This window comes from Oreochromis niloticus, linkage group LG14 (genome assembly GCF_001858045.2).
Source record: "Oreochromis niloticus isolate F11D_XX linkage group LG14, O_niloticus_UMD_NMBU, whole genome shotgun sequence".
Taxonomy (NCBI): domain Eukaryota; kingdom Metazoa; phylum Chordata; class Actinopteri; order Cichliformes; family Cichlidae; genus Oreochromis; species Oreochromis niloticus.
In genome coordinates this window covers 32,391,149-32,416,075 of record NC_031979.2, presented here as the reverse complement: position 1 = coordinate 32,416,075, position 24,927 = coordinate 32,391,149, and the positions used below count along the sequence as shown (strand labels likewise).

The window sequence follows — 24,927 nt, the reverse complement described above, 5'->3', positions numbered from 1 at the left end:
TTATATAAAATTCAGTTATATATTATGTTCTGAGCTCTGCTTGAATTGCAAAAAAAAAAAATCAGTGTGACAAACACGATCATAAGCAGAACTTTGTGTGACTCACTCTGTATTCCTGTGTGACTCTAAATGTTCATTGCAGGGCATGACAGATCTTTCTAGTTTTTCTCCAGGGTTTCTTTACCCTGCATCAGGCCTACAGGGTCATGTTGCCAGGCTGCATACCCATCATCTCATACATAAGTAACTACAGTACTGTGAAAAAGTCTTGAGCTACACCTCATGTCTTTATATTTTGTCTACTAAAGAGTCAGACTTCTTTGCTATCTTGAGCAATTGTCTTCAAGCGCTTTCAAAGTTTTTGCTTGGACATTGGCTGCTTTTTCACCCGTTTTCAATGATTGGATTGAAAATACACTGACCTGACCATTTTCATAGATTTATTGGCACTGACCTGTGGATCCTTGAAGGCACGCAACTCTAAGGATGAGACACTGTTGTGTCTACACATTATAGACAACTTAGCAAAGAATGAAATTTAAATCATATCTTTAGGCACATTGTTACTAGCAGCCTGTCACAAAGAGAGCATCTTTCATGACTGAGGGCCCTCGTCTGTGTGGTAACAACTGGGTTTTCAACAGGACAAAGCTCATTTTCAAGCATGTAGGAAAAGTCCCTCAGTGTAGGAATAGGAATGTTCTGAGGGTAAATGTCTCACTGCTGTAAACTGGACCTCAAATCATGGGACAGTTTCTCAAGCAACCTTGACACATGAGACCCACATTCCATCTCTACAATTTCTTCCCTCCATAACTGTGAAAGCATGCTGACGAGTGATCGTACCTTTAGACCAAACATTATTTGGAGCAAAGAAAAGTTTAATTTGAGCGAACAAAATTCATTGCTGCGTGCAAGAAATGTATTTCAGTGTTTGCTATTATCCATATACACACAATAACAGCCCCTCTCACTCAGTTGTTGGCATTTGCTCTCGCTCAGATCTCTGCTCTGTGTGCTGACAGACATCTGCGGACCTGCTCTCAGTGTGTTGCTCCTGCTCTCAACATCTCTGCACCCTACACGCTCAACTCTTTCTGTACACATTATAAATGTGCCACAAAACCAACCATTCACAGACTTGGATGCAAAAATTCTGATTGGGTTTATAAACACTAATACATTTCTTGCACGCAGCAATGAATTTTGTTCGCTCAAATTAAACTTTTCTTCGCTCCAAATAATTTTCTCCTCAAAATGCAACATTTGCATTTGCAAAATCTTTTTATGTGCACTCAGAATAGAGGCAAAAAAATAACACCATAACAGGAGGGCTTTTTAACAAATACTGCATTTAAAATATATATGTTGAACATGACAAACAGTGCTAATATAAATGCACTGCATTATTACAATGCCATTAAGCCATATTACTGAGGCTCTAAAAATAAGCCATAATTTTATTTTGGAATTCTCTCTAAAGTTAATATGATTTTTACCTTTCCAGGTGTTGAAGGCACATTTAATGAAGTACTGAAAGGTACTGTTGCAGTTGATTTACACCACCAACTAAGCTGATTTTTGGCAGGATAAATGGTTTAACTGACTATCAACCAACTACTAATTGCTTTGCTTTTCAATGTTCAAACTCACAGTATCTTTAATTTCAAATGGAGTTCCATATCCTGTTTCTCAGCAGAATATGTAATACAGTAATTGCCTGCTCTCCATTTGCAGATTGCTTTTTTTTTCTTCTTTTTTTTTGTTCGCAGCTGACAAGTCCCCAAGGACACATAATTATTTCTTAGTTTTGTTCGGTTCTTTCACAGTACTTTATCATGTAGGGTAAGAAACTCCCACCCTCCTTTGCAGATATCTGATTAAGTTCTTCTTGAGCTTTAAGATTATAGTCTTATGCATTTTACTTTAAGCCATATATTTGCACAGGATTGGTTCCATAGTACCAGTAATTTTAGCTATTCCTTAGCTGTATCGTACAGTTTCTTTGGAACCTGTGTAATGATGATTAAATTTCAAGCAGAGAAATACACTAATTGTTTATGTTTATGTTTTATGTTAATAGTATCACAAAAGTAAAATGAATTGGAACAATACCATTAAAAAAGTGGACTGAATTCTTCAGAAATAAGCTGCAGAAATTTATGGTGACAGTGATGACTAGTGACAGCCTCAACTTCTTTTTTCAGAGAGGATATTATTCTGAACCTCCACGGGCTCTTTGACTTTAAAGGAATCTGTTTCTCTCCTGTTCTGTTACACTTACCATTTTATTCAATTTGAGACTTTGATGACAGTAATCTCCAGAATATGCAATGTGTCTGTGGTTCCTTTTAAGAACTGCATGTTTTCACCTAAGGCATCATAAGTGCCTTTTTAGTCAGTACATCAAATGGTGCTGCGCAGCAGATGCTCCAAAAAAAAAACCAGACTGTATGAGAGCCAAATGGGAAAACAGACTCCTAGATTTAAAATGTAGAATAAAAAAATGTTTGAAAAAAGAAATTAGTATCTTTATGGGTAATTTCACACCTTTTTAACAGGTACTGTGGTAGTGATTTTGAAAATGACTTTTATATTAGGTGGATATTGGGACTTTTACAGACAGATATTTAATCTTACACAAATCTCTTAGACTTTGTGGTTACAATTTTACTCAGAAATTAGATCAGTTATATCATTTCTGTGCATTTTTTTTAGACATTTTAAGATGTTTTCTGTTTATTTCACTCTCTGAGTTTTACGACACACCTATATTCTGCTCTCTCCTTTATTTTTGCCTGTGTGCTATGCCTTGTTTGTAAGCACTAGTTTGCTCCAAATTATTCTATTTCTTACAGAATGAAAACTGACTAGAGTTGTTTTGCTGCTGAGTTTTATACTATATACTCCACTGGAGTACTTTTCTCTTTCTTATTTATTAAAAAGGTTAGTGCTTTCATAATTTGTTCTTTCAATTTGGACATTGACTTGCTGTAACAAATATCCACTAAAACTGAATTTGTTGTTATTGTTGACAAATTTAACTTCAGTTTCAGTTAACATCCTGAACGTAAATGATTTATCCTTAAACTGTGTTCCACATTTTTTTTTTTTTTTCCCCAGATTTCGCAAGAGCTGTTGCAGCACGGCCTATATCATATGCAGCAGTATTACGAATGAAGCCAGACAGCTCTTCTTCAGTGCTCAACTCGCGCGGCAGACCTCAACACTACAGCAGTGGGCTGGTGACTCCTGACTGGCCTGCTTTCTCCAGTCACCCCCTGTCAGCCCTGAGTCTGCATAGCTCTCAGGAGGACTATAGAAGCGAAGGTAAAACTAATGGAGCAGTCAAAATCTCAGTTTGTTTTCTCTCAAAAGTTTTTGATTTGTTAGAGTTTGCGTTCATACTTGCATATATACAAGCAAATGTTTCAATAGGGATACATATATATAAACACAAAAGCTTATTAATGGGAGAATTTGGACAGTTTTTTTGCTGCATAGAAGTCATCTCCCATTTTATCCAAGGATACTTAATATTTGGGTCCCTTTTGACTTAATTTACACTCTGTGGCATCCATTGTTTAGGAAGAGAAAGCTGAGTGTGTTTTTTCTTTTATGGCATAGTATGTCTTACTAGCTATCAATGTCAGCTTCTAACTCCTTATACATAGGAGTGAGACCTGAATTGTGAAGTTCAGATGACAGTGTTCTCACCCGCCAAAATGAGCCTAACCAAAAGGGAAGACACTCCAGAGTTTGACTGAGCTCCTCCAAAAGTAATTGGTGTGAATGCACTCTGCTATGTCTGCACTCTGGCAAGAGTTTGCCATATTAGGTTAGACTTTATATGTTTCTCTCTATTTAGGTTTGGTCCGGAAATGAATTGTACCTATCCGTTATCACCGCATTCTCCGGGGTGACCAGGGTCATGCCCTTTGTGAAATTGAAGTGGGATCATTGCAGTATTGAGCTCACTGTGCTTCTGTCAGCATAGAAAGAAATAATGGATAGCTATGTCAAAGACAAGATGTAATACCCCAATTGCACAATGGAAACGCAACATCATAAATTTACATGGGTCACTTAGTGTCCTGATTTCAAGAATTAATAATTCTTGAGGATCTAATGACACATTGATGCTTTGATGTGATTAATTACATCATGCTTATTGCATCTGGAATGCTCATTAATGGAAATCTGAAGCAGTTTCTCTATTGTCAAACCGGATCAGTAGTTCCTAATAAAGTGAGTCATATTAAAAGCAGGCTTAAAATGATAATAGCTGTCCTTTTTTTCATTCTTTGTTTCCTTTGTTACCTTCTTTTCTGTTCCAGGTGCTTGTCTATTCCTTTCTGCCTTTTTTACTTTCTGACAGCATTATCACTAGGTAGCCATAAAATGACTTACATCTATATAACCAAGGTGAGGGTAATGCCTCTCCACTGTCAGTGTTGACAGGACCATTATACCATTGCACCGGATTGATGTTCAGTGGATGAAATGGATGCCAACAAGTAATGTACCGTTGGTGGATTAAAGGGGGTATTGCGTTTTTTGACTCTGTGACTGACAGATGGCCATGACACTCGAAGTTGAATGACACATATGCTTGTGTATGTGTTTGTATTTTCTACAGACAAACACATAAACAAATACAAATGCATTTAAAGAATGATATGGGGTTTTTTTTTTATCCAGCTCTCAAGTGTTTTCAAATTATCACAAACATGCTGGTTGAACAGCTCTTCAGTATTGCTGTGAAGAAGTAATTGTCCCATTCCTGATTAGTAATTTTTTTGCATATTTGTCATGCTTAAATGTTTCAGACAGACACATCAAACAGATTCTCCTATTAGACTAAGATACCCAGTGTAAATGAAAATACCATTCATTAAGAAAAAAAGCTATCCAAATCTACCTGGCAAAAGTCATTGCCCCCTAAACCTAATAACTGGTTGTGCCACCATTGGCAGCAAACCTGCAATCAAGCATTTGGCTGTTAAGTTAATTGGGATTCCTAAATTGGCTGTAGGTGTAAACGTGAGCACGAGTAGCCATCTGTCTCTTGTCTATTTCTTTGTTAAGCCTGTGATGCACTAGCAACCTATCCAGGAGGCTGTCTTTGGAGTGTGACTAGAAGCCAGAGAGAAACTCAGAGGGAACCCACACAGACACAGGGAGAACATACAAACACACTGAAAGGCTCCAGCCAGATGGTGGATTCGAACACAGGACATTCTTCCTGTGAGACAACAGTGTTAACTACAGCATCACCATGCTGCCCCTAAATAAAAATAAATGCATTTAAAAAGTGTTTAATCACAGTTAATTAATTATTTAACAAGCAGGGTAGTTACTTTTTTCCCTTAATAAGTTAAATCAGCAATTAAAAGATAAAATAACTTTTATTAGTCCCACACGTGGAAATTTGTTATCTTACAGCAGAAAGTGGACAGTGCAAAGTTACAGTAGCAAAAATTAAGAAAAAACACTTGAATAAGATAAGAGAATAAGAATAAGATACTGTACACAATAGAATAAAAATACTTTATACAACAAAATAAAATACAATGTCGTCAGAACAGCATTTTGTATTTACTCAGGTTGTCTTTTTTTTTTTTTTTTTAAATTTCATTAAATTGTGTCAAAAATTGAGGAAAAAATTGTCCTTGAAGCGCAGATTCTCTACCAGAAGGCTTGAAAATTGAGGGAAGCCTGGAGCCTGTGTATTTTTCCTCAAATCAGTATGTGGGTTGCACCCATGAAAAACTTGCCATATCTTAGACAAATGTATTAATTTAACAAACAAGGACCTCGGTAGCATCTGGAACAACCATGCACAGCTGCAAAAGCCTGGACTTTCATCCTCATGCTAGTGACCAGCATGGTACCACAATGCTGTGGAATGGCATCTCATTCTTTATCCAGCATTTGCAGCAAGTCAGCCAATGTGGTTGTGTGTTTCGGACATAAACAGCATGCCAAAGCTGATCCCACAAGTGTTCAGTAGGGTTAAGATCAGCACTGTAGGCAGGCCATTCCAACCTCTACACTCACAAGGGAGTCTGGAGGGAGTCCCTGATAAACCCTGCTCTGTGAGGACGAGTGTTGTCATCTTGGAGGATAAAGTTCAGTCTCAGACTGTGGAGATATGGGATTGCCACTTGTTGCAGATTCTCGAGTTGATATCTCTCAGTGTTGAGATTGGCTCCAGTGATGACAAACGTTGCCAGTGAGGGATATGCTGCCCCACACCATCACACAGCATCCACCAAAAGCTGCTGCCAGTGTACCCTGACTCTGACATCCCATATTATATGGAACTTGGCCTTCAATTTGGACAGGGTACTAGGACACACTAAAATGATGCTGCAACCTGGGTTTTGCAGAACATTAGCTTGAAGTTGCCCTGTCCAGATCTTTGGAGCAGACACCAACTGACCACTCTAGCTCTTTCTATCAGTCTATCAATCAATGATTCAGTCATTCTTTTTGTAATGTGTCCTGGTGGATTTCTGTGTGGATGTTCTCCCTGTGCATGTGTACTCCATCAGAGTACGCTGGCTTCTTGTCACACTCCAAAGACAAACTCCTGGATAAGTTGCTAGTGCATCACAGGGTTAACAAAGAGATAGCCAAGAGACAGACAGCCACTCATGCTCACATGTAGACCTAAAACCAATTTAGAAGGTTGTAGGAGGATAGAGTTCAGTCTCAGACTGTTAACAGTCATGCCTTAGACTGTGGGAGAAAACTGGAACGCTTGGGAAAAAAACCAAACAATCACCAAAAGAACATTCAAACACCATACAGAAAAGTGCCAGTCATTCAGTGGTTCAAACCCTGAGGTGACTGTACATAGCACTGCCCCACCGTACCCATAGTAAAGTTAGTTAAATCCATATTATGTTTTGCATTTGAGCGCAAACAGAATGCATATTAATTTTCCTGTGGCTGTCTGCACAATAATGCATTGTAAATAATATACTGTGTACCAGAATTGCAGTGTTGCCAAGAAAGACAATGATAGTCATTTATTGTTTAGACTCCAGCATACTGGATTTAAAATTAAACACTAAGTGTGAAGCTTAAGTGTTAATTTTCTGTTTACATCCTCACTGATTGAACACTGTAGGAATTCTCTTCCTTGTTAAACATATTTCCCTCACTTAAGGGGATGAAACTTAATTTAAATATTCAATACCGCTGGATGTTTTTATATATTATATATTATTATCAGATGTAATAATATATCATTCTTATAATAATATGATTTAGACTGATGAATTAGGTCCACATATTTGTATGCTGATTGACATTAAAATAAAAATGGGTGCTGTTCAGCTTGATATTATCTAATATCACTTCCTGAGTTTAATTAAGTGTTTTTTTGGTTGTCTGTCCCTGTGTTCTTCTGTTCCTGCAATATATCGATATAGATATAAATATAAATATCATATAAATTCCATGTGAAGGTATACTAGGACTAAATGATAAAAAGTCAGTTCTGGCATTATTCTGATAAGTCAATTCTGGCATTTCCTGCACCTTTTAGCAACATATATTATATGTTATGACATGGACTCACCTGAAACGTGTTTGTGTTTGAAATACAAATATTTTAATAATTTTCAGTGGCCCATTCCCTAAACTAAGCGGGACAGGTGCAGCACACTGATAGTGCTGAGTATATGTCTGAATGTGCAGACAGAGAGCCGTGTAAATAAGATGCAGAAAATGTAAAGACCTGATGGGCTTCTTTTATTTTTAGAACTATTAACAGTGCATCAGTTGCTTTATATGCACTGTAAGGTTTGCAACTTAATATTGATTCATTTTCCTCCAGTGATGAGGATATTACTTCAAAAGCTATTTATTTCCCTGTAGAACAATGAATTGCTGACAGTATGAAAGAGATTATATACAGCACGGGAAGAAAAAACAACATGATTCTCATTTTGTCATTGGATCATTTCTAAATAGCAGCAAATACTCAAGATTGAGTCACTCATATTGTTGCATTGCTGACATTATGTACCAGATCAAATGCAGTGTCAGCTAGGGATGAATACCCTAACCGTGTATTAAAATGGGTTCTGGGGATAATTCTCTGATTGTTATTGCCATGTTTATCTTCCAAATGTTATCTCACAAACTCTTGCCTTGTTGTGATGTTTGCCGACCGCTCCAACTCTCACACACGATGATACTCTGCTCTTAGTGACAACGGCTAACTGAACTAAATCTATGGTTACAGTTGTAGCCACAAATGTGACAAATGTTTTGGATGTAAGAGCCAAAACAATCTTGAGAAAGTGGCTCACATCCAAACTGGGTGCTGCAAGAATTTCAGTTCAGTAGCACATAAATCAACTGAGGACTTTTATGTAAGGTAACTAAATTATAAAAATTACATTTTACACCAGTAAAGTCACCATCAACTGAATGTACTGATAGATTCTGAAACTGTTAGCGTTATCAGGAAAAAAAATCATTTTTTTGTGACAAAATAAAGCAGAGTTACTTCTGTTATTTGTTTGTTTTTCCTCTCCTAAACCAATTCAAAAGTATCACATAAATAAACAGTATTACAAAATATAGTATAAAAACCTTCCCTAAGGCCAACTAAAGCAAAATGCTCAGTGTAATTATGTCTGTTAACCAGTTGGTTGTTAAGCTGGCTGTCCCATTGGCAGTGCGTGGAGCCACTACAGGTTGGAAGTTCAATTATTATGAACAAAGTTAACAAAAATAGCTGATATTATCATGCTTAGCTTTAGTTTTTTAATGTTAATGATAGGTAGGGAAGGTATGTGTTAGTCTCTGAAGAGGGCATGCTGCTGCTTAAACGACTGATTTAAACAGCAGCATGCATTACTTTATATATATATATATATATATATATATATATATTTATTTATTTATTTTTTTCAGCTACTATATTCTCCTGTGTCACATGCAAACTTCAAAGAACCTCTGTTTACAGAGCTTAGAATATCCCTAAATTCATCATCTCACAGAAAAACAATTCTTTTGAAGAACACAAGATTCAGCTGTCTTTTGCAATGTCTGTAAATCTGATGTGTAATGCAACTAGGAAGCCTACCGTACAAGGTGCATCACTTTTCTGTTACCAGCCGAATGAAACAAAGAGCACTCGGAAGAAACAACACAATTGCAACAGGGACTGTCAAGCAGAAAACTCCAGGGCTGAATGATACTGAAATAAATAAAAAAATTACTGACATTTCGCTTCTGTCTATTATATATTGCTTAATAAAAATAGGCAGGCTTTTTCCCCAGCTGACTTGAGAAGCTCTATTTGATAATAATTAATTATTCTACAATCTTTGGGGTGATTTTTTTTTAGGGATGTGCACCAGTATAGAAAAACTGAAAAATATTTTTTGGGAGTAAAAACGATCCATTCGTATACTTTAATACTATACAATACACCAAACACTAGAGGAGACGCCCCTTTCAAGGCCCGTCATTATTGCTCCCTTCCTCAGGTGTGAGACTATTTTCTCCAACACCATGCTTGTCGCCGAAAGTTGGATGCTCATGGCAGTTTAATGCATAACCCCTCCTTAGCAGGTCCCATTTTGTGGGAGGGAGGAGTTGCAATCTGTTCAGAGAAAAGCAGAAGACTGGCACATTGAGAGAGGATGTACCCATGTGCCCTGTCCTGCTTGCTGGCAAGAAGGCTGCAAGGACGCCTGCACAGTTTTGTTTGGCCTGCACCCCAGCCTCAAATGTTGCCTTTTTGTTAGATGCTCATTTTGCAGTCTGTCGCTCAATAGGTAGCAAACTGGGTGTTTTGTAAATTGATTTTAAAATCTATGCACCAAAGAACCCTTCAGTCGAAGTAAATCAACTTATATGTGTCACAACAATTTAGTTTTCCTTGTCTGACACATATCCTCTGATGTGATTATTGTCCATGGACACCTTACTGTGTCAGTGCTAGAAGGACATTGAAAGCATTATACCTCCAAAAAACATTGATTTCTGGGTACGTTTTATGTAACCTGTAGTTCAATGGCATTTACAACTAAAGTTTTCTCTGTACTGTTGTAAAGCAATTGTGTCTTGTATATATTGGTATAGCAAATTGGTTGACAGTTTCATCTTAGCTCTTTCTTTTAAATCTATTTAATGAGGTCACACTGATTCTGTAGGTACCTCTGGACTCCTAACAACCCATGTGTCCCCCATGTATGCTGCACGCTTTCAACTAAAAGAACAAAAGTATGACAGTTTTCCCTTTGAACTGCGCACATGCATTTGATGACAGTTGTGCTCTGTGCCTTAAAATGAAAGATCAAAAGTGTTCAAAATGTCATATTTCGTTGCTTTTGGGATATCTGAGTTGGGATGTATGAGTTAGGAAGTCAGTGATGTGGTAACGCATGGTTAGTAATTTTCTAGTGTGCAGTATGTATTTATAAGTTTAATACTTAATTTGCCTACTGCTTACTAATAAACAGAGGATAAAATAATGCTCTAAGATTTTTAGCTTGAGGTCACAAAAGTGACAGAGTAGTAAATGCCTCTAAACAATGTGCAGTTATTAATTTGATGTATGAAATAAAGATACAAGATAACTGACGTCAATAAAAAATAAACTGAATATGAAATGAAAAACACTTCTACACATTTCTACTGATACACTATATTCCCAAAAGTACTTTGACAAGATAGTCCAGAAATTAGCTTGTGGAACAATGGTCAAAATTCCCATTAACACACTCCTAAACCTCGTGGAAAGCCTTCCTAGAAGACTTGAAGCTGTTATAGCTGCAAAGGGTGGGCTGACATCATATTAAACCCTATGGATTAATAACGGGATGTCACTCAAGTTCATATGCATATTAAGGCAGACAAGCAAATACTTTTGCCAATACAGTGTATTTGAAATGAGCTCGTGTTCCCATTTAAAAGCAATGGTCTGTCTTATTACATTTGTTTGTATATAGCAATTGACTAATACCATATTAAAGCACTTATATTAGAGTTACATACAGTAAATAATTTTGCTGAATATCAGATAAGGTCCTTTTAGTGTGTGTGTGTGTGTGTCTGTGTGTGTGTCTGTGTGTGTGTGTGTGTTGTTGTTGTTGTTTAATGTATTCTTGTGCTTGCCGAGTGTGTTATTTTTAAAAAAGAAAGAAAGAAATAGAGGCCTGGTCTCCACCATAGCAAAGAAGGTAAATACTGCAGAAAGATTGACAGAAAAAATAATGCTTGTGTTATAATATTCCCTCCAACAAATAAAAAAATTGCCTGTTTTCTGCTCAGCGGTAGCATCTTTAAATTATTCTGTAAAAGGACAGAAACAAATCTGTAAGAAGAGAAGATGGATAACAATATCGTACTAATGTTATCAGTCCACTAACATGGTTGTTTACCATTTGATACCGTTGTTTAGCAAACTGTATGTGCTTGGATATCAAGTGCAAAGCCCAAAGAGATAGAAGATGTACACTCCCTGCTTTGCACTCCCAAGCCTGGGCAACAAAAATACTTTAGTAAATAACAAAGTCAGGACCATCACTTGTCTTTCGTTGATCACTCGCCCATTTAGTCAAACAGCAGTGTGTCCAAAGACTCTAAAAGAAATAGGATAAAAGCTTAATGGATAATCTTGAAGGTTTAACTTTTTTAACATAACTTATATACATTATATAACATAACATAAGAAACCTAAAAGAGTACCCTGAGGAAAGGATCACTTCTAACTTCAAAAGCTGTTATAGCTCTTGGAAGGACAACGCATTTCAGGCTTTCTTGCTCAAAACTCAGTTTAGAGTGCCGTTTTGAGGATTACTCAAAGTTCTTTGTAATGTTAGAACTAACAGATTAGTTATCAAATATATCTCTCAATCTAGAATGCACTAACTAGAGACAAACAGACAGGTGAAGGGAATATTTTGTCCATAGTGCAGTGATCTTCCCTAGGTCCTCACATTTATCTAGCTGTTACTTTGACATGGACTAACCACTGGCAGCAACCTCCCTCAGCAGGAAAATGTAACCTGATGGCTAAAGAATCACAACAAGGAGTCCATCAACCGAGCCTCCAAGCTCTCTAGATCCCTATCTTGGTGACCATCAAAAATGCACCAAAGCAAGTCCAATCCACAGCACCCCATCTCATAACCCAAAGTCCCCAAACACCACAGTGCACCCCAGACTTGTCATGTCCTTGCCCTGACTTGTCAGAGCTGTTTTTACAGAATGAAAGGCACACACACAGTATTAGGCAGGTGGCTTTAATGTTGTGAAAAATTGCAAATTTTCTACTGTTTCATGCACAAATCAAATTCCAGAGTTCATAGAAAGCCCCCTGGCACTCTGTTATGATAATTATAATCATCTTTTCTCTATCTCTTCTTTTGTTGTAGAAAGTGAAGAGTTTGGGCCTGTTTTTATCCAGGAGCCAGATGATGTTATTTTTCCTTTGGATTCTGATGAAAAGAAAGTGGTGATGCACTGTGAGGCACGGGGGAATCCACCACCCACATACAGGTGTGGCATTTGTTTGTCTGTGTGCTAATTGAAATTTCAGCTTTAACTCTAAATTAGCTGGTCATTCATCACAAATATAACAAAAACCTTTTATGTTTTTCAGTTGGTACATCAATGGGACGCAGGTAGATTCAGAGGCAGATTACCGCTACACATTCATCGACGGAAACTTAATTATTTCCAATGCAAGTGAGATCACTGACTATGGAAAGTACCAGTGCAAAGCAGAGAACAGCATTGGGATTGTCCTCAGTCGAGATGCTTTATTACAGTTTGCATGTGAGTATGATTTTTCTGCTTTATTACACCAACTTTCTACCTAGTAAAGTTCAGATAACAGCACTGTAAGTCAGTATTTATTAAAACAAATGGAAAGTGCATTTCTTTTTGTCAGACTAAGAACTTCTGAGAATCAAATACTTAGCTTTAAGCCCTTTTGTCTCTCTGAGTCAAAATAGCCCTGTTTGGTTCTAGGGATAAATAAACACTATGCTTTGTTTTGTTGCTGAATATAGTTCCCACAAGCTCCATCTGATACTGCTAAAGGGGTATATGCACTCGAGTGCCTAAGTGTTAAATGAGACCAAACTGCACGTTTCTTCCCACAGTAGTCTGTTGGCCTTCCTCCAAAATATCAGAGGGTAAGGCAACAGCACACATGGAATGACCAGGGACACTATGCTTTAGTCAAAATGCATTGTTGGGGTGCTCTACAGTTTCCTCAGGGGCAATGACCATAATACTCTTACCAGTAGTTTACCGTTCTGTCACTGAGTTGTTGCTTGAAAGAAAGGTACACAGTCTCATCCATTGTTATGGGGCTTTAGAGTTCCTACAGAATTACTTAAGAGGCATCACTAGATTGGCCTGAAGCTGTGTAGCAGGCAAAATGGATGAACTTCTCTATAAAAACACAGCATTTCTTGACGCCCAGAGAACCAAGTGCTTTCTTTACTTTTGCTTGCATTCATTCACAAAGTTTCATATATATCAATATGATCCAAGTGAATAAAAATTAAAAGAGGACCAGTCCTAATTTAAGTGTAAGGCAGATTGCTTGGCAGGCTGGAATGCCCAGATGGTAAAGCACAGGCTTCAAAAAAGTTGTGCCTGTTTGTGAGGAACGCAAGATGTACTTCAACATGTACCCTCATCTGTGTTCTCAAAGATATCCAGATCTTTTTCTCCTCCTTTTTAAACTTAAGGGTCATGTACAAATTTATGCTTGAGTTTTTTTTAACTTCTAAAAAAAATACTCTACAACCAATTTATCAGGTTGCATTATCTATATCTAATATTAGCATTATTTTACTGTTATGCTGTTATTATCCCATTTAAGCACCTCGTGTATTTATTAGTCTAAGCCCAAAGCATAAAGATGGTGAACATGGGAAACATGGGAAAGTATAGAAGGTGTTTCCTTTGTGAACTCCCTTAGGTTTCACAGTGGAGGACCCTGATAGCTAATGCTGCTCAGGTTCAAATTTTGTTTTATGTCCTGGATTAACAACATAGTCAAACATAGTCAACAGTCACAGTCAAAACTATCTCAAAGTAGTTCTCATATCAGAGGCAGTGGGTATTAAGAGGAGATACATGTGAGTGAAAATTTAAAAGGTTAACATGAACCTTCATCCTCTATAGTCAGGGAATCCAGTGGCTATGTTATACTACTGTGGGTATTTTGCTGGCGTTCTCATGGTCCACTCGATCCCTCTTGGAGGAACTGGTGATTTTAAATTAATACAAAGTTGAACAAAGTTTCAGTTGGAACTCTGTTAATTCATTTAGGTTTTTTCCCTTTTTTGGAGTATTTGTTTTTACTTGGAGGACGGTTAAATAGTGTGCTTCTGAAGTTTTAGGCCTTACACAACAACTTCAGACAGCATTGAATGACAGCAAATGTCTGTCATCCCCAGTAAGATTAAGTAGAGTACAAAATAAAACTGTAGAGTCCACCATTGTTTCGATAAATTTAAACTATCTTGGCCTGACTCTGTATCAACCATCATATTTAAAGAGGCACATTTGTTATTTTTCAGCATTGTGTTTTAAAAAATCAGTTTTCTGTTTTGCAGTGGCCTCTTTATTTATAACCTTTATTAGTTTTGTGTAAATACTTTTTAAGTTTCATTTCTATTGATGTAAAATCTAAAATCAGTGATTTGTTTTGAATCAAATAAGGGTTTGTGAGATTTGCAAATCATTCCTTTTTTTTATTCACATTTTACACGGCATTCCAACTTTTTTTGGAACTGGGGTTGTGGATCGTATTTTGGTTACTCTTTGTTTACTGTTACAGTTCTTCAAGTGTGTACATTTTGCTTTGGTAATCATCTTAAAAATGATCGAAATCTTAGAGCATGTGGGTTGAGCAGATAGTAAGGTTGGGGATATGTTGTGTTGATTGGCAGGTGTGTCAGGTGAGATGATGGCCAACTGTCACACATCAACTTCATCCAAACCACCTTTCCACAAAATTGGATTTTCTAGTTTCAATAACAGACAGGTCAGCTAGCATCATGTTGTTACAGACAAGGAGGAAGTAATGTGGAATGAGTCACCACACAGGGACTACACGGAGTACAAGGTATATCACTGGAATTCACTTATAATTGGGATATAAAATTATATATATATATTTACATAAAATTTGATGAGTTTTATTCAACTAAATTTTTTTCTAATCACATAATTTTCATGCAACAGTTTCCTTGCAAGGTGCTGCTGATATAAAGAACACACTGCAGGTACTGCTGTTTGATACAATCCTTACACATAGTTCATTATGCTAAACTGTTACACCTGAGAGCAGTAAAACATATGTATGCACAGAAAACTAAATATTTCTCAAGAGCAGTACCGATAAATTCATAGGTTTTGTTATGGTGTGATTTAAAAAAATAAGCTCTAATAAGAGAAACTTTCTAAAAAATATCAAAGATTGTGTACTATGTTTAACAGCTGCCTTGCTGTTTCCTTAATAATGATATTTAACATGGGATTTGTGTGACTGAAGCTGCCTTTCCTAAACCATAAGCAGAAATAGTAGTCCAATCATTTCTTCTCGATTCATTCCAGGGTTTTTTCTACCATATAAAATAACACATTTGTGTGACTGTTTCTTTTGCTTCGTGCAGTACAAATATTCAGCAGCGTGAATGTGCAGTAGGCTACATTTCTTTAAAGTGCAACCCTTCAAAAGGCTAGCCACAGAAACAAAGAAAGGTGCCCTGCAGCACACATTTAAATGCAGAACCTTCCTTCGCTCTTTCAGCATATCAAATGGTGGGTATTTATCACTCAGCATGAAGCTCAACTTTTCCTTCCCTTTTCATGTTAGCACTGCACATTTTTATGCCGTAGCACAGTGGTTGATTGCTTTACCTGGTTCAGATTCATATGGGTACTTCTTTTCCATGTAAACTGAATGTTTTAACAGAGTAATTGATGCTTTATTGAACTAGAAATCAGTGTTCAAGCTATGTGACTTGTGGAATGCATTACACGCATATTAAACAGCATATAGAAACCTGGCTTCTTGTGACGTTGACTTTCGATTGGAACATGATTACCCCAGTTAGATTGTACAATTTCAAGCACAGCGCTGTAAATACTAAAGTTCTGCACCTGGTCTGAAAGAAGCCTCCAACTTCTATATAGTACCTACAGCAGGTTGAGTTTGATTTACGCCTACTTAAAATACTAAAGGTTAATGGGCTTGATATTGTTTTGCACAAAAACTTAATAAGTACTATCAGAGAACATCTTGAAAGGCTCATCATAATATCATCATAATAAACATTCACAGCCCTTGTGTGCGTGTCAGTTCACCTAAATGGTTTGCTACTTTATATGACTCAGGAAACTTTTGTTCTCTATTTCACACATTACACTAATCTATGAATTGTAATGGATAGTGAGTCAGATGAGCTATTACATCCTTAACATCCTGGTTATGTTATATAATAGTAATAATAATAATAGTAATAATAATTAATATTATTATTCATTTAAATTTATTTAAATAAATAAATTTTTTTAACTTATTGGACTGAATCAATTTGAGTAGGCTCAGATTAACTTTATGGGGTCAGTGTCCCTCATTTATGGTGCTGGCTCTATGTTAATCCACTTTATTCATTTATCTCGCTATAGATAGCGGCCATACTGATCACAGCCCTGCTTCACTCAGTCATGAGAGAGTAAAGAGTGGACAAGGCAGAGTGCATGGGGAAAGGTTGAGTCAAGGCTCTATATATTCTATCCACTGGTCGTGTACTCTGTTCGAAAGATGTTTCAGTAGGATGCTTTTTTTCTCTTTGTTTTGAAATTCTGAGCTACTGAACTCACACTTGGGCTGCTTTTCAGCCGTGACTTTGAAGGCAGCAGGCAGAAAGGAGGCCTCTGATCTTTCTCCCCGAAGAGTTCTTCTCTCCCTCTCTCTCTCTTTGCAGACGTGAGTCTGGCCCAGGCTCAGGTATCAAGTCACTCCAAGCTGTACAGTAGTAATGAAATTAACAGGATGCTTTAAATTGGGCACTGGAAGAGCCACACACACACACCACACTCTGAGATGTTCTACATTATCAGATGTAATGCTCATTGATTGAATTCATACTGACCTTGAAACAACGGATTTACATCAAGCACCTGTTCCTTTGCTTGCTGCAGATTTCATCACTGACTTGGATTTTAAACATTTATATGGACATATGTTGACTTGTAATTTTTCTGGAAGCTTTAATGGCCGTGCTGTTTTTTACATTATTGAAAAAGTCATTGATATTAACTCGGTTACATAGCTGTAGCTTGTAAAAGGACGTTATAGGAGTTTCATTTAAAGCATTTTCTTTTGGTTTCATACCATATTTAATGACTGAAGCACCTGTTTGGTCTTGATTTGTTGTTAATCAAATAGTACTTCAGGTTTGTAGTATGTAAGTGCTTACCTGATATCCCCCTTGTGTTGCTTCTTCCTGTAAAATGTTGAATTTCCTGTGTGCCTGGAGTTGTTTCCCAGGAATTGTCTACCTTTACTGTGTGTTTCAGACACACATCATAACAAGTTTAGTCCCTTAAAGTAAATATACTGTATTACATACTAAATTGTTATAGAAACTTTATAAAGCAACAAGATAGAAATACATCAGGTCTGGAATATCATTCATTATTTACAAAATTAGGCAAGCTGCCCAAGAAGACTCTTCTTTCCACAACATGTAGCCTGGCAGAATTTTAATAAATTCTGCCACTGAAACACTCATATCCACATCTGGTTGCTGCCAACTCCCGCAGCCATGTTGTAGGTCTGTAATTACTGTGGCTGTACTCGTGTCTGTGTTATTTACTCACCAATTACTCACTCAGTCATTTCATATTTTATCCTATTTTATCACTAGATAAAAAATCAATGTAGCTTCCTCATTGTCTGCTTACTAATTAAAGACATTGATCAAAGATAATGCATGAGTTATGTTGGAATAAAAAAGGGAAAAGAGGTAGAACAAAGCTGACAACAGAAGACATGGTGGTGACAGCTGCGGGTGAATCAATAGGGAGCGCAGAGACAATCATTTCCATCCGTGCTCTGGTGGCATGCTGTTTCCAAATGGGCCAAGGTGTTATGACAGAGTATCTCTAGGATAGCTGTCCAAGACAATTAAAACAGGAAAAAATGGCAAGACAGCTAAGGATGGGAATCAGAAATTGGTTCCGGTTCAGGACCTGTTCCAATCTATCGGAATCTGTATCCCTCCTACTTTTTCCTTTTATCAGTGCTGGCGTGTTTTCTGACATGAGCACATTGCACAACAGTGACATCAAAGTCATAACTGTGAAGCATGTGCAAATGTGCAAATTTTCTTTTTCTTTTTTTAACAATTTTTATTGAGGCGCAGAGAAAATAAAACAGTTGCATTAATTCTAAAACCCCAAGAAAAAAATACAGGAATCAATAAGTAGTTGGTAAATCATCCGAATTGTAAGTAGGTACTGGCAGTATTATCTGTAAAAATCATAGAAATACCCATCTCTAAAGACAACAATAGTGAAAAACATTGAAATGTGGACAAGCCAATTGTCCCCATCTAACACTGAATTGAGTGTAAAATGTGACTGGAATCAATTTTAGATAAAAGATCAATCACAGTTGTTTGTAAAAGACATTAGACATTAAGACAAGCTATCTTCAGTCATTGGGATTCCAGGATTTTTAATTTTGTGTGTTGTTGTTCCAAGATTGCTCACTGTCAGGAGCTGATAAACTGTCCATTTAGTGCTGGATCTGTCTCTTTCTAGGCACAGGAAATGGTGGGCATAGCAAATTGATTTGTGGTGTGGACTGAGTGCTTGCAAATCCGAGTTGTGCAGCAGGTCATTCTATTGGGTGTTTAAATGAAAAAGTGCTGTATACCCAATGTTTTTTCTATTGTTTTTTCCTTAATCTTTCAATGTGGTCACTACCTGAACTATCCTTTAGTTATTTCACCAAAAAAAGTTCAGTCATCCAGTGAGGGGTTGGGTTTTTTTCAGTTTTTAAAGACACTGACTGTGCAGTGTATATATAAACATGATTTTTAAAGGGCATGAACCACAGTTTTCATTAAATGTGCCACAAAGTCGGTTTCACAAGTCACTCTGAGGCATAATTGTAAAGACTATGGAATGAAGGCCATGAAGACCTAATCACCTGCCCCAGGTTAGAGATCTGTCACTTGATCTCCACACTTTGCCATTGCTTCAGCTAAAAGTTAGCAGGCATCATTATGCTCCAAAAAGCTACAATTCTGGGATGAAACATCCATTGTTCTACTCATGAACAGTAAAAACAGGGTCAAAAGAAACATACTTGGACACATAACTCTATAATTGTAAAGTTCCATGTAATTTAAATTAGAACTTATTGAAAAAGTAAAATAGAAAAGAAAATGCAACTTTCTGGTTTTTACTGGCTTTTAACATTTTCCTGTTGTTGTTTTTTTGCCGCTGTAGTGGTTCAAAGCACATAGCTGCAAAAGAAATACATAAGCTGTCTGTTTCTTCTTTGTCTCTCGCTGAATACAGTGTGTTTTTGTAGAGGTACTATCACTCAGGGAGAACAAAAGCTTCATTGTTACCTCACCGAATCAAAATTACTTTCCTCATCAAATGATGAAGTCAAAGGCTATCTGCAGAAATAATGATGGTTCTGTTTAAATTCATTATATCTTACTGTATTTGTTTTTATTCGCACTGAAAGCTTTCGTTTCCATGCTGTTCTAGATCTTGGTGCTTTCAGTACAAAGGCCCGGGGTGGGGTTTCTGTGCGTGAAGGCCAAGGTGTGGTACTCATGTGTACCCCTCCTCCCCATTCACCAGGTAAGTGTTTAGTTTTTCAATCACAGGCAGAAGAAGAAATTCTTTTTTTTTTTTTTTTGCTTTTATTACCATTACAGTGTGAGTTATTGCTCCCACTGTTTATTTTTATTTTATGCATTGTATTTTGATTATTTATATTTCATAGCTGTTCACTGTCCTGTCTATCCATCCATCCATGCTGTTCATATTAGTGTGCCAAGTTACAGTGACCAAAGAGCCAGAACTCCAATTATGAAGGATTAAATTTACTGGATCATTACGACTAGAAAGAAATGTTACACGGCCAATTATTTCACACAGCCACCATCTTTAATGCCATATATTTAATATCCCTCTCTATAGTCGTCCTTAAATATAAGCTCTTATGAGGTTTTCTGTTTGCATCAGCTCTGTCATTCTCCTGCACTGCACCCATGGGAACGTTTGCCAAGTGCTCTTCAGCACCCATACACATTTCTGGATGCCATTTTGCATCTCATGGTAGCAACCAGAGAGTCGGTGACAAAATAGCTGATTTAAAAGAGACGCAGTCAATAATTAATGTTGCGTAATGACTGACAGATGAAAGTGTAGTACAGAGTTTTCTCAACCTTAAAGTTTTTCATCAGTCATAGTGCAGATGTTGCCCTTGCTCAAGGAGTATGTGTGAATATGAATTTTTCACAGGGAATTTGAAAATCAACCCCTCATACATACATGCATTTAATTTTCTGACCAAGGTCTCTTCTTGAACGGTTGGAACTCTGATTGGCATGTGATTGAAATCAAACACTGGCGATGATGTTAGCATGATGACAGCATAATGGAAATAGTGATTTTCTGTCTTTTGAAATTTGTTGCAGTCTTACTATTATAAACTGTAAAATTGACCCACGTTTCATAATGACATACTTTAAGTCCCCCGTGTTGAATTGCTTGCATTATATTCATTATACAGGCCAAGTGGATCAATACAGAATATATTACATACAATCACTCAGCCGTTAAATCCGTAATTCAGGGCAACTGCATTAGATTTAAAATTTATTACTCTAACAGAAAATCAGCATTTAAACAGTAAATAAGAAAATCCATTGAAAATTAAATCTACAAAATACATTTGTGCTACACAGAGTAATTGAAGGACCTTAGCTTGTTGATTAAGAAATTTCTGGTTTCCTGTACCTGTTCCTCGTATATACGTGGTTAAATGATACAGTAAGATACAAACTGCTTGTCAGGGAACAAGCTTGGATATTGTTGTCTTGATTTCTATTTTATTAACTTACCTTCCCTCAACTAAAACTATAAACCTAAGCATCTAAGCTTTTACAGCATTGCTGTGTAGGTCTGGCTGCATTTATCCACAAAAAGCGTTTCTACACTAATCATACTTCAGGCCAAAAATTAATGGTACTTGATCTCCCCTTTTATGTTGTGATATTAACTTTTAGGTTTAAAAAGGATATGAGAGGCCAGTCTCAACATGTTGTTGAGCCTTTATTTTGATGCTTATTTTTTCATATTTACAGATTATACTCAAAAACACAATACAGGTAAGATTATAATTTATTTCTTCGGCATTGCTTACATGAAATGAAAAATGATCTCAAAAAACTTTGATTAGATGCCTCAGCCATAGAATATCCTACTGTGATGAATGCTTTGGTGTGTCACAGTTCAAATTCATATTGAAGAGGGAGTGCTAAAAAATGTTTGGGCTAAAATGGCTGTGGGAGGATTCAAAGACATTAAAATGCCACTTATTTTGCAAAGGTCTGAGTAAAAATAGCTATGAGTCACCGAGATATGAAAAGTTGATCATCTTCCATTTGATGGTTTTGATAAGTGTCTCTGTGTTTTGGGTAAATGCTGCTTATAAAGAATATAAAGAGTGTAATGAAACTCAGGCATCTTTGACAATGCTGATTGTCTAGAACAAGGTCTGTTGTCTTTTATATCAGCAATGATATTCTGTGTTAAGTTATTCTTTTTAGTTTTATAGGGTCCTGTTTGTGTTGTGGACCAGAATCTGAAATATCACTATTTTACCTATTCTTTCCTCTTCAGGGAAGAATAGCAACACATGATGCTAACTTTGGACATTAATCTGTTAAAATACAGTATTTAGGAGTCCACTAACACTGAGCTTAAATTGAGTGTTGAACTTAGTCATAAGATCTGTGCACTAATAATGTTGCATCTTTAAAACATCAGTTATTCATTATTTACCAAGAGCACAACAAGCTTATCCTTCTTTGTCTGTTTCTTTCATGGATTATGGATCCACATCAAAGAGTTGTAGCACAAAAGTTCAATGTTCAATGGAATGCAGTGTTCCATAGATTGAATTTAATTGTGTTTCACACTTTAATACTGATCTTGGCTATGTATAAATGTGTAACACATGGAAATATGTCACAATTTAGCACTGTATTTACCATATTCATCTATCCATTTATCCATACGTTAAACTGTCACTTCTGCCACATTCATAAGGTACAAATGGCTAAAATACAATACATCTGTCCTACCAAGTACTTTATTTCATGGGTCAAGTATTTATATCTTCTACTCGTACTGCATTTTGTTTGAAATCTAAAAAAGATTGTGATCCATCTACATCGATAATCATTCAGAATTGTTTGCTATAAAAGCCAGCTAAATCTGTTTTTAATGACTCTGAATACATTCATAAGCACGTTCATACACATGACCAAGCTTATTGGAATCACTCTGTCCTGGAATAATACCCTATCATATGCTAGTTTTACCTTTCTGATAATCACCAGTTAATTAGATTAACCTCCCTGCAAATAACAGGGTCTTTAAAGTCTTCTTCTCTGAACTTTAAGCACCTTAATATTATTTTTCTAGATTAATTTAGTCTGTGATGATCAATGGGCTTTGTTGCTGTATCCATACTCATGAATCCTTTAAATCATCGCTGTTTCAGTGTTGTATTGAGTATTAAGCAGTGTTAAGCATTAAGCAGTAATGCAAAATGCATCTAGTACAGTACTTGAGACCATTTCCTAACCAGTGTATTTGTAGTGTATAAATGTTATATTTTAGTATATTGCAATAGTTTATTTGTTAAAGAGGTTAAGAAGACCTTTTTGTGATTCTCTTACACAGATAAAGAGCGGATCAAAATTCATACATGTAAAAGTTTTTTTTCCTATTGTGTACAGTATCTGTCTTCATTTGCTTTTCAGAGATTATCTACAGCTGGGTGTTTAATGAATTCCCCTCGTTTGTCGCCGAGGACAGTCGACGCTTCATTTCCCAGGACACGGGAAACCTCTATATTTCGAAGGTGCAGCCCTCTGATGTAGGAAGTTACATCTGTCTGGTGAAAAACACAGTGACAAATGCAAGAGTTCTGAGTCCCCCAACACCTCTGACACTGAAAACCGACGGTGAGTGTTTTTTTGGGTACATAACGCAGAAAATTTTAAAGTTCGATGTTTGTTTGACAGTAACAGAAAGCTAAAACTACATTTTATATTCTGTGTGTGTACAATATTGTGTAAAAATGCATTTGGAGGAAAATTTCAGATCAGGTAGGTTAATAAAGTCGGGCGTTCTTCTGCTTTCCACTGAGCCTCATGTTTGTAGAGGGCGTTTTGAATTCCATACACACCATAAATAGATAGTGAGCAATGCTTTAACATTAGTGCGGGGAGCCTTCTTAGCTCACAATGTGCTTTGGTGAAACTGGCCATCGGGGAAATCATTTTCCTGCATAAAATTAACTGAATCAATGGCCCTTGCTGTGGATGGGAATTTGCTCTTTTATACTAGCCTCTCAGGAGCCATGGTGTGGAGCTGTTTGTTGGATACAGGTGTGGATTTCACCTACAGGCTTTTTTACATCCGACTACACCGAGAAACGTCCATCACTTCACACAGGTGCCTGTCATTGTCAAGGTTTCAAAGAGCCACTGAGATTACATCCCCAGTGAATCTGTGAAATGGCCTCTGTGCCTCAGAAACAGGTTTGTTCCAAATGTTACAACGCAAATTTACCTCTTTACAATTACATGCCTTCCAGCAAGATTCTTGCTCTGTATTTGCATAACCTTGTGTGAAGTGGCCCTCTGAGACATACAAAACACTTTGCACATAACAGTGCTAAATTGGTTTGTGTCTCTGTAACTGAGCTGCAAAATGTAGTTAGAAGGGCATATGGTCAGTCGGCTATTAGCATTTTAATATTTTTCATGGTTGGATAAAGAAACAGAAGATTAGTTGTTGCTGTTTTGTGTTTGTTTTTCAAATAGTGAATGAAGGAAGAGAAATCAGTTCTGCACCAACCGTGTCCTATTTGGTAATGACACATGGGTTGAAGAACAGCACCCTCACCTGCAACACAACATGGCCAAATCTAATGACTACACCTGTAGGTCCATTATGCCAAAGAATGTCTTGGCATCTCTTGCTCAAATCTCATGATGCTTAGCAGCCTCTTATGTTGTGAATTTGGGTGTAAAATTCTGAAAATTACATTGGCGCACCTCACAGCAGTCCCCCAAATGTTGCCGTGCTGTTTCCGCCCTTCAGTCATTGGAGTCTGACCAATTAGACACTGCAATCTGTGCCTCAGCAAAAATGAGTGATTATTACACAGCAGACAGTTCAAGCTGGATCTGTGCGTGGCTCACCACTGTCAGCTCCAGCCCTCACTCTCTTAATCAAAACAAGCATCTGGGTTCCATTATACCCGGCTGGAGGCCATTGATCGTCAGATCACAATCCACCTTGAGCAGAACGGGGCTAAACACTAAACTCCAGACTAATACACCTTTTAAAAACAGTTCATCTCAGAAACACCTTCTCTTTGATTTTCTGCTTTAGTGAATTTAGAAGCAATTGCACAGTGTTGCCCTATATAGCATTATTTTGCAGTGGTCCTGGATGTGAACCAGTGTAAAGCACGTACAGCGTATACGTACATAGCTGTTTTGTTGGTTTTGCTTTCCCTCTAGCACCCTTCTTTTGTTTAACATATAGATATATTATTTCCATTAAATACAACACAAATCTCAAAGC

The 24,927-nt window shown here is 37.0% G+C and overlaps 1 protein-coding gene across 6 annotated transcripts in view; it reads left to right on the top strand.

The window, feature by feature from the left end:
- Positions 1-24,927, top strand: part of cntn5 (contactin 5) — a 107,587-nt gene that overhangs the window by 45,929 nt on the left and 36,731 nt on the right. For 4 of the 6 annotated variants that reach the window (XM_005455075.4, XM_013274396.3, XM_013274399.3 and 1 more), the window contains exons 3-8: positions 3,124-3,330; positions 12,411-12,534; positions 12,638-12,813; positions 19,798-19,893; positions 21,405-21,428; positions 23,091-23,294. In XM_005455075.4, the coding sequence (XP_005455132.1) occupies positions 3,124-3,330; positions 12,411-12,534; positions 12,638-12,813; positions 19,798-19,893; positions 21,405-21,428; positions 23,091-23,294 (831 nt within the window). The remainder of the gene's footprint in view (positions 1-3,123; positions 3,331-12,410; positions 12,535-12,637; positions 12,814-19,797; positions 19,894-21,404; positions 21,429-23,090; positions 23,295-24,927) is intronic. The other 2 variants (XM_005455079.4, XM_013274400.3) reach the window with 1 other exon arrangement.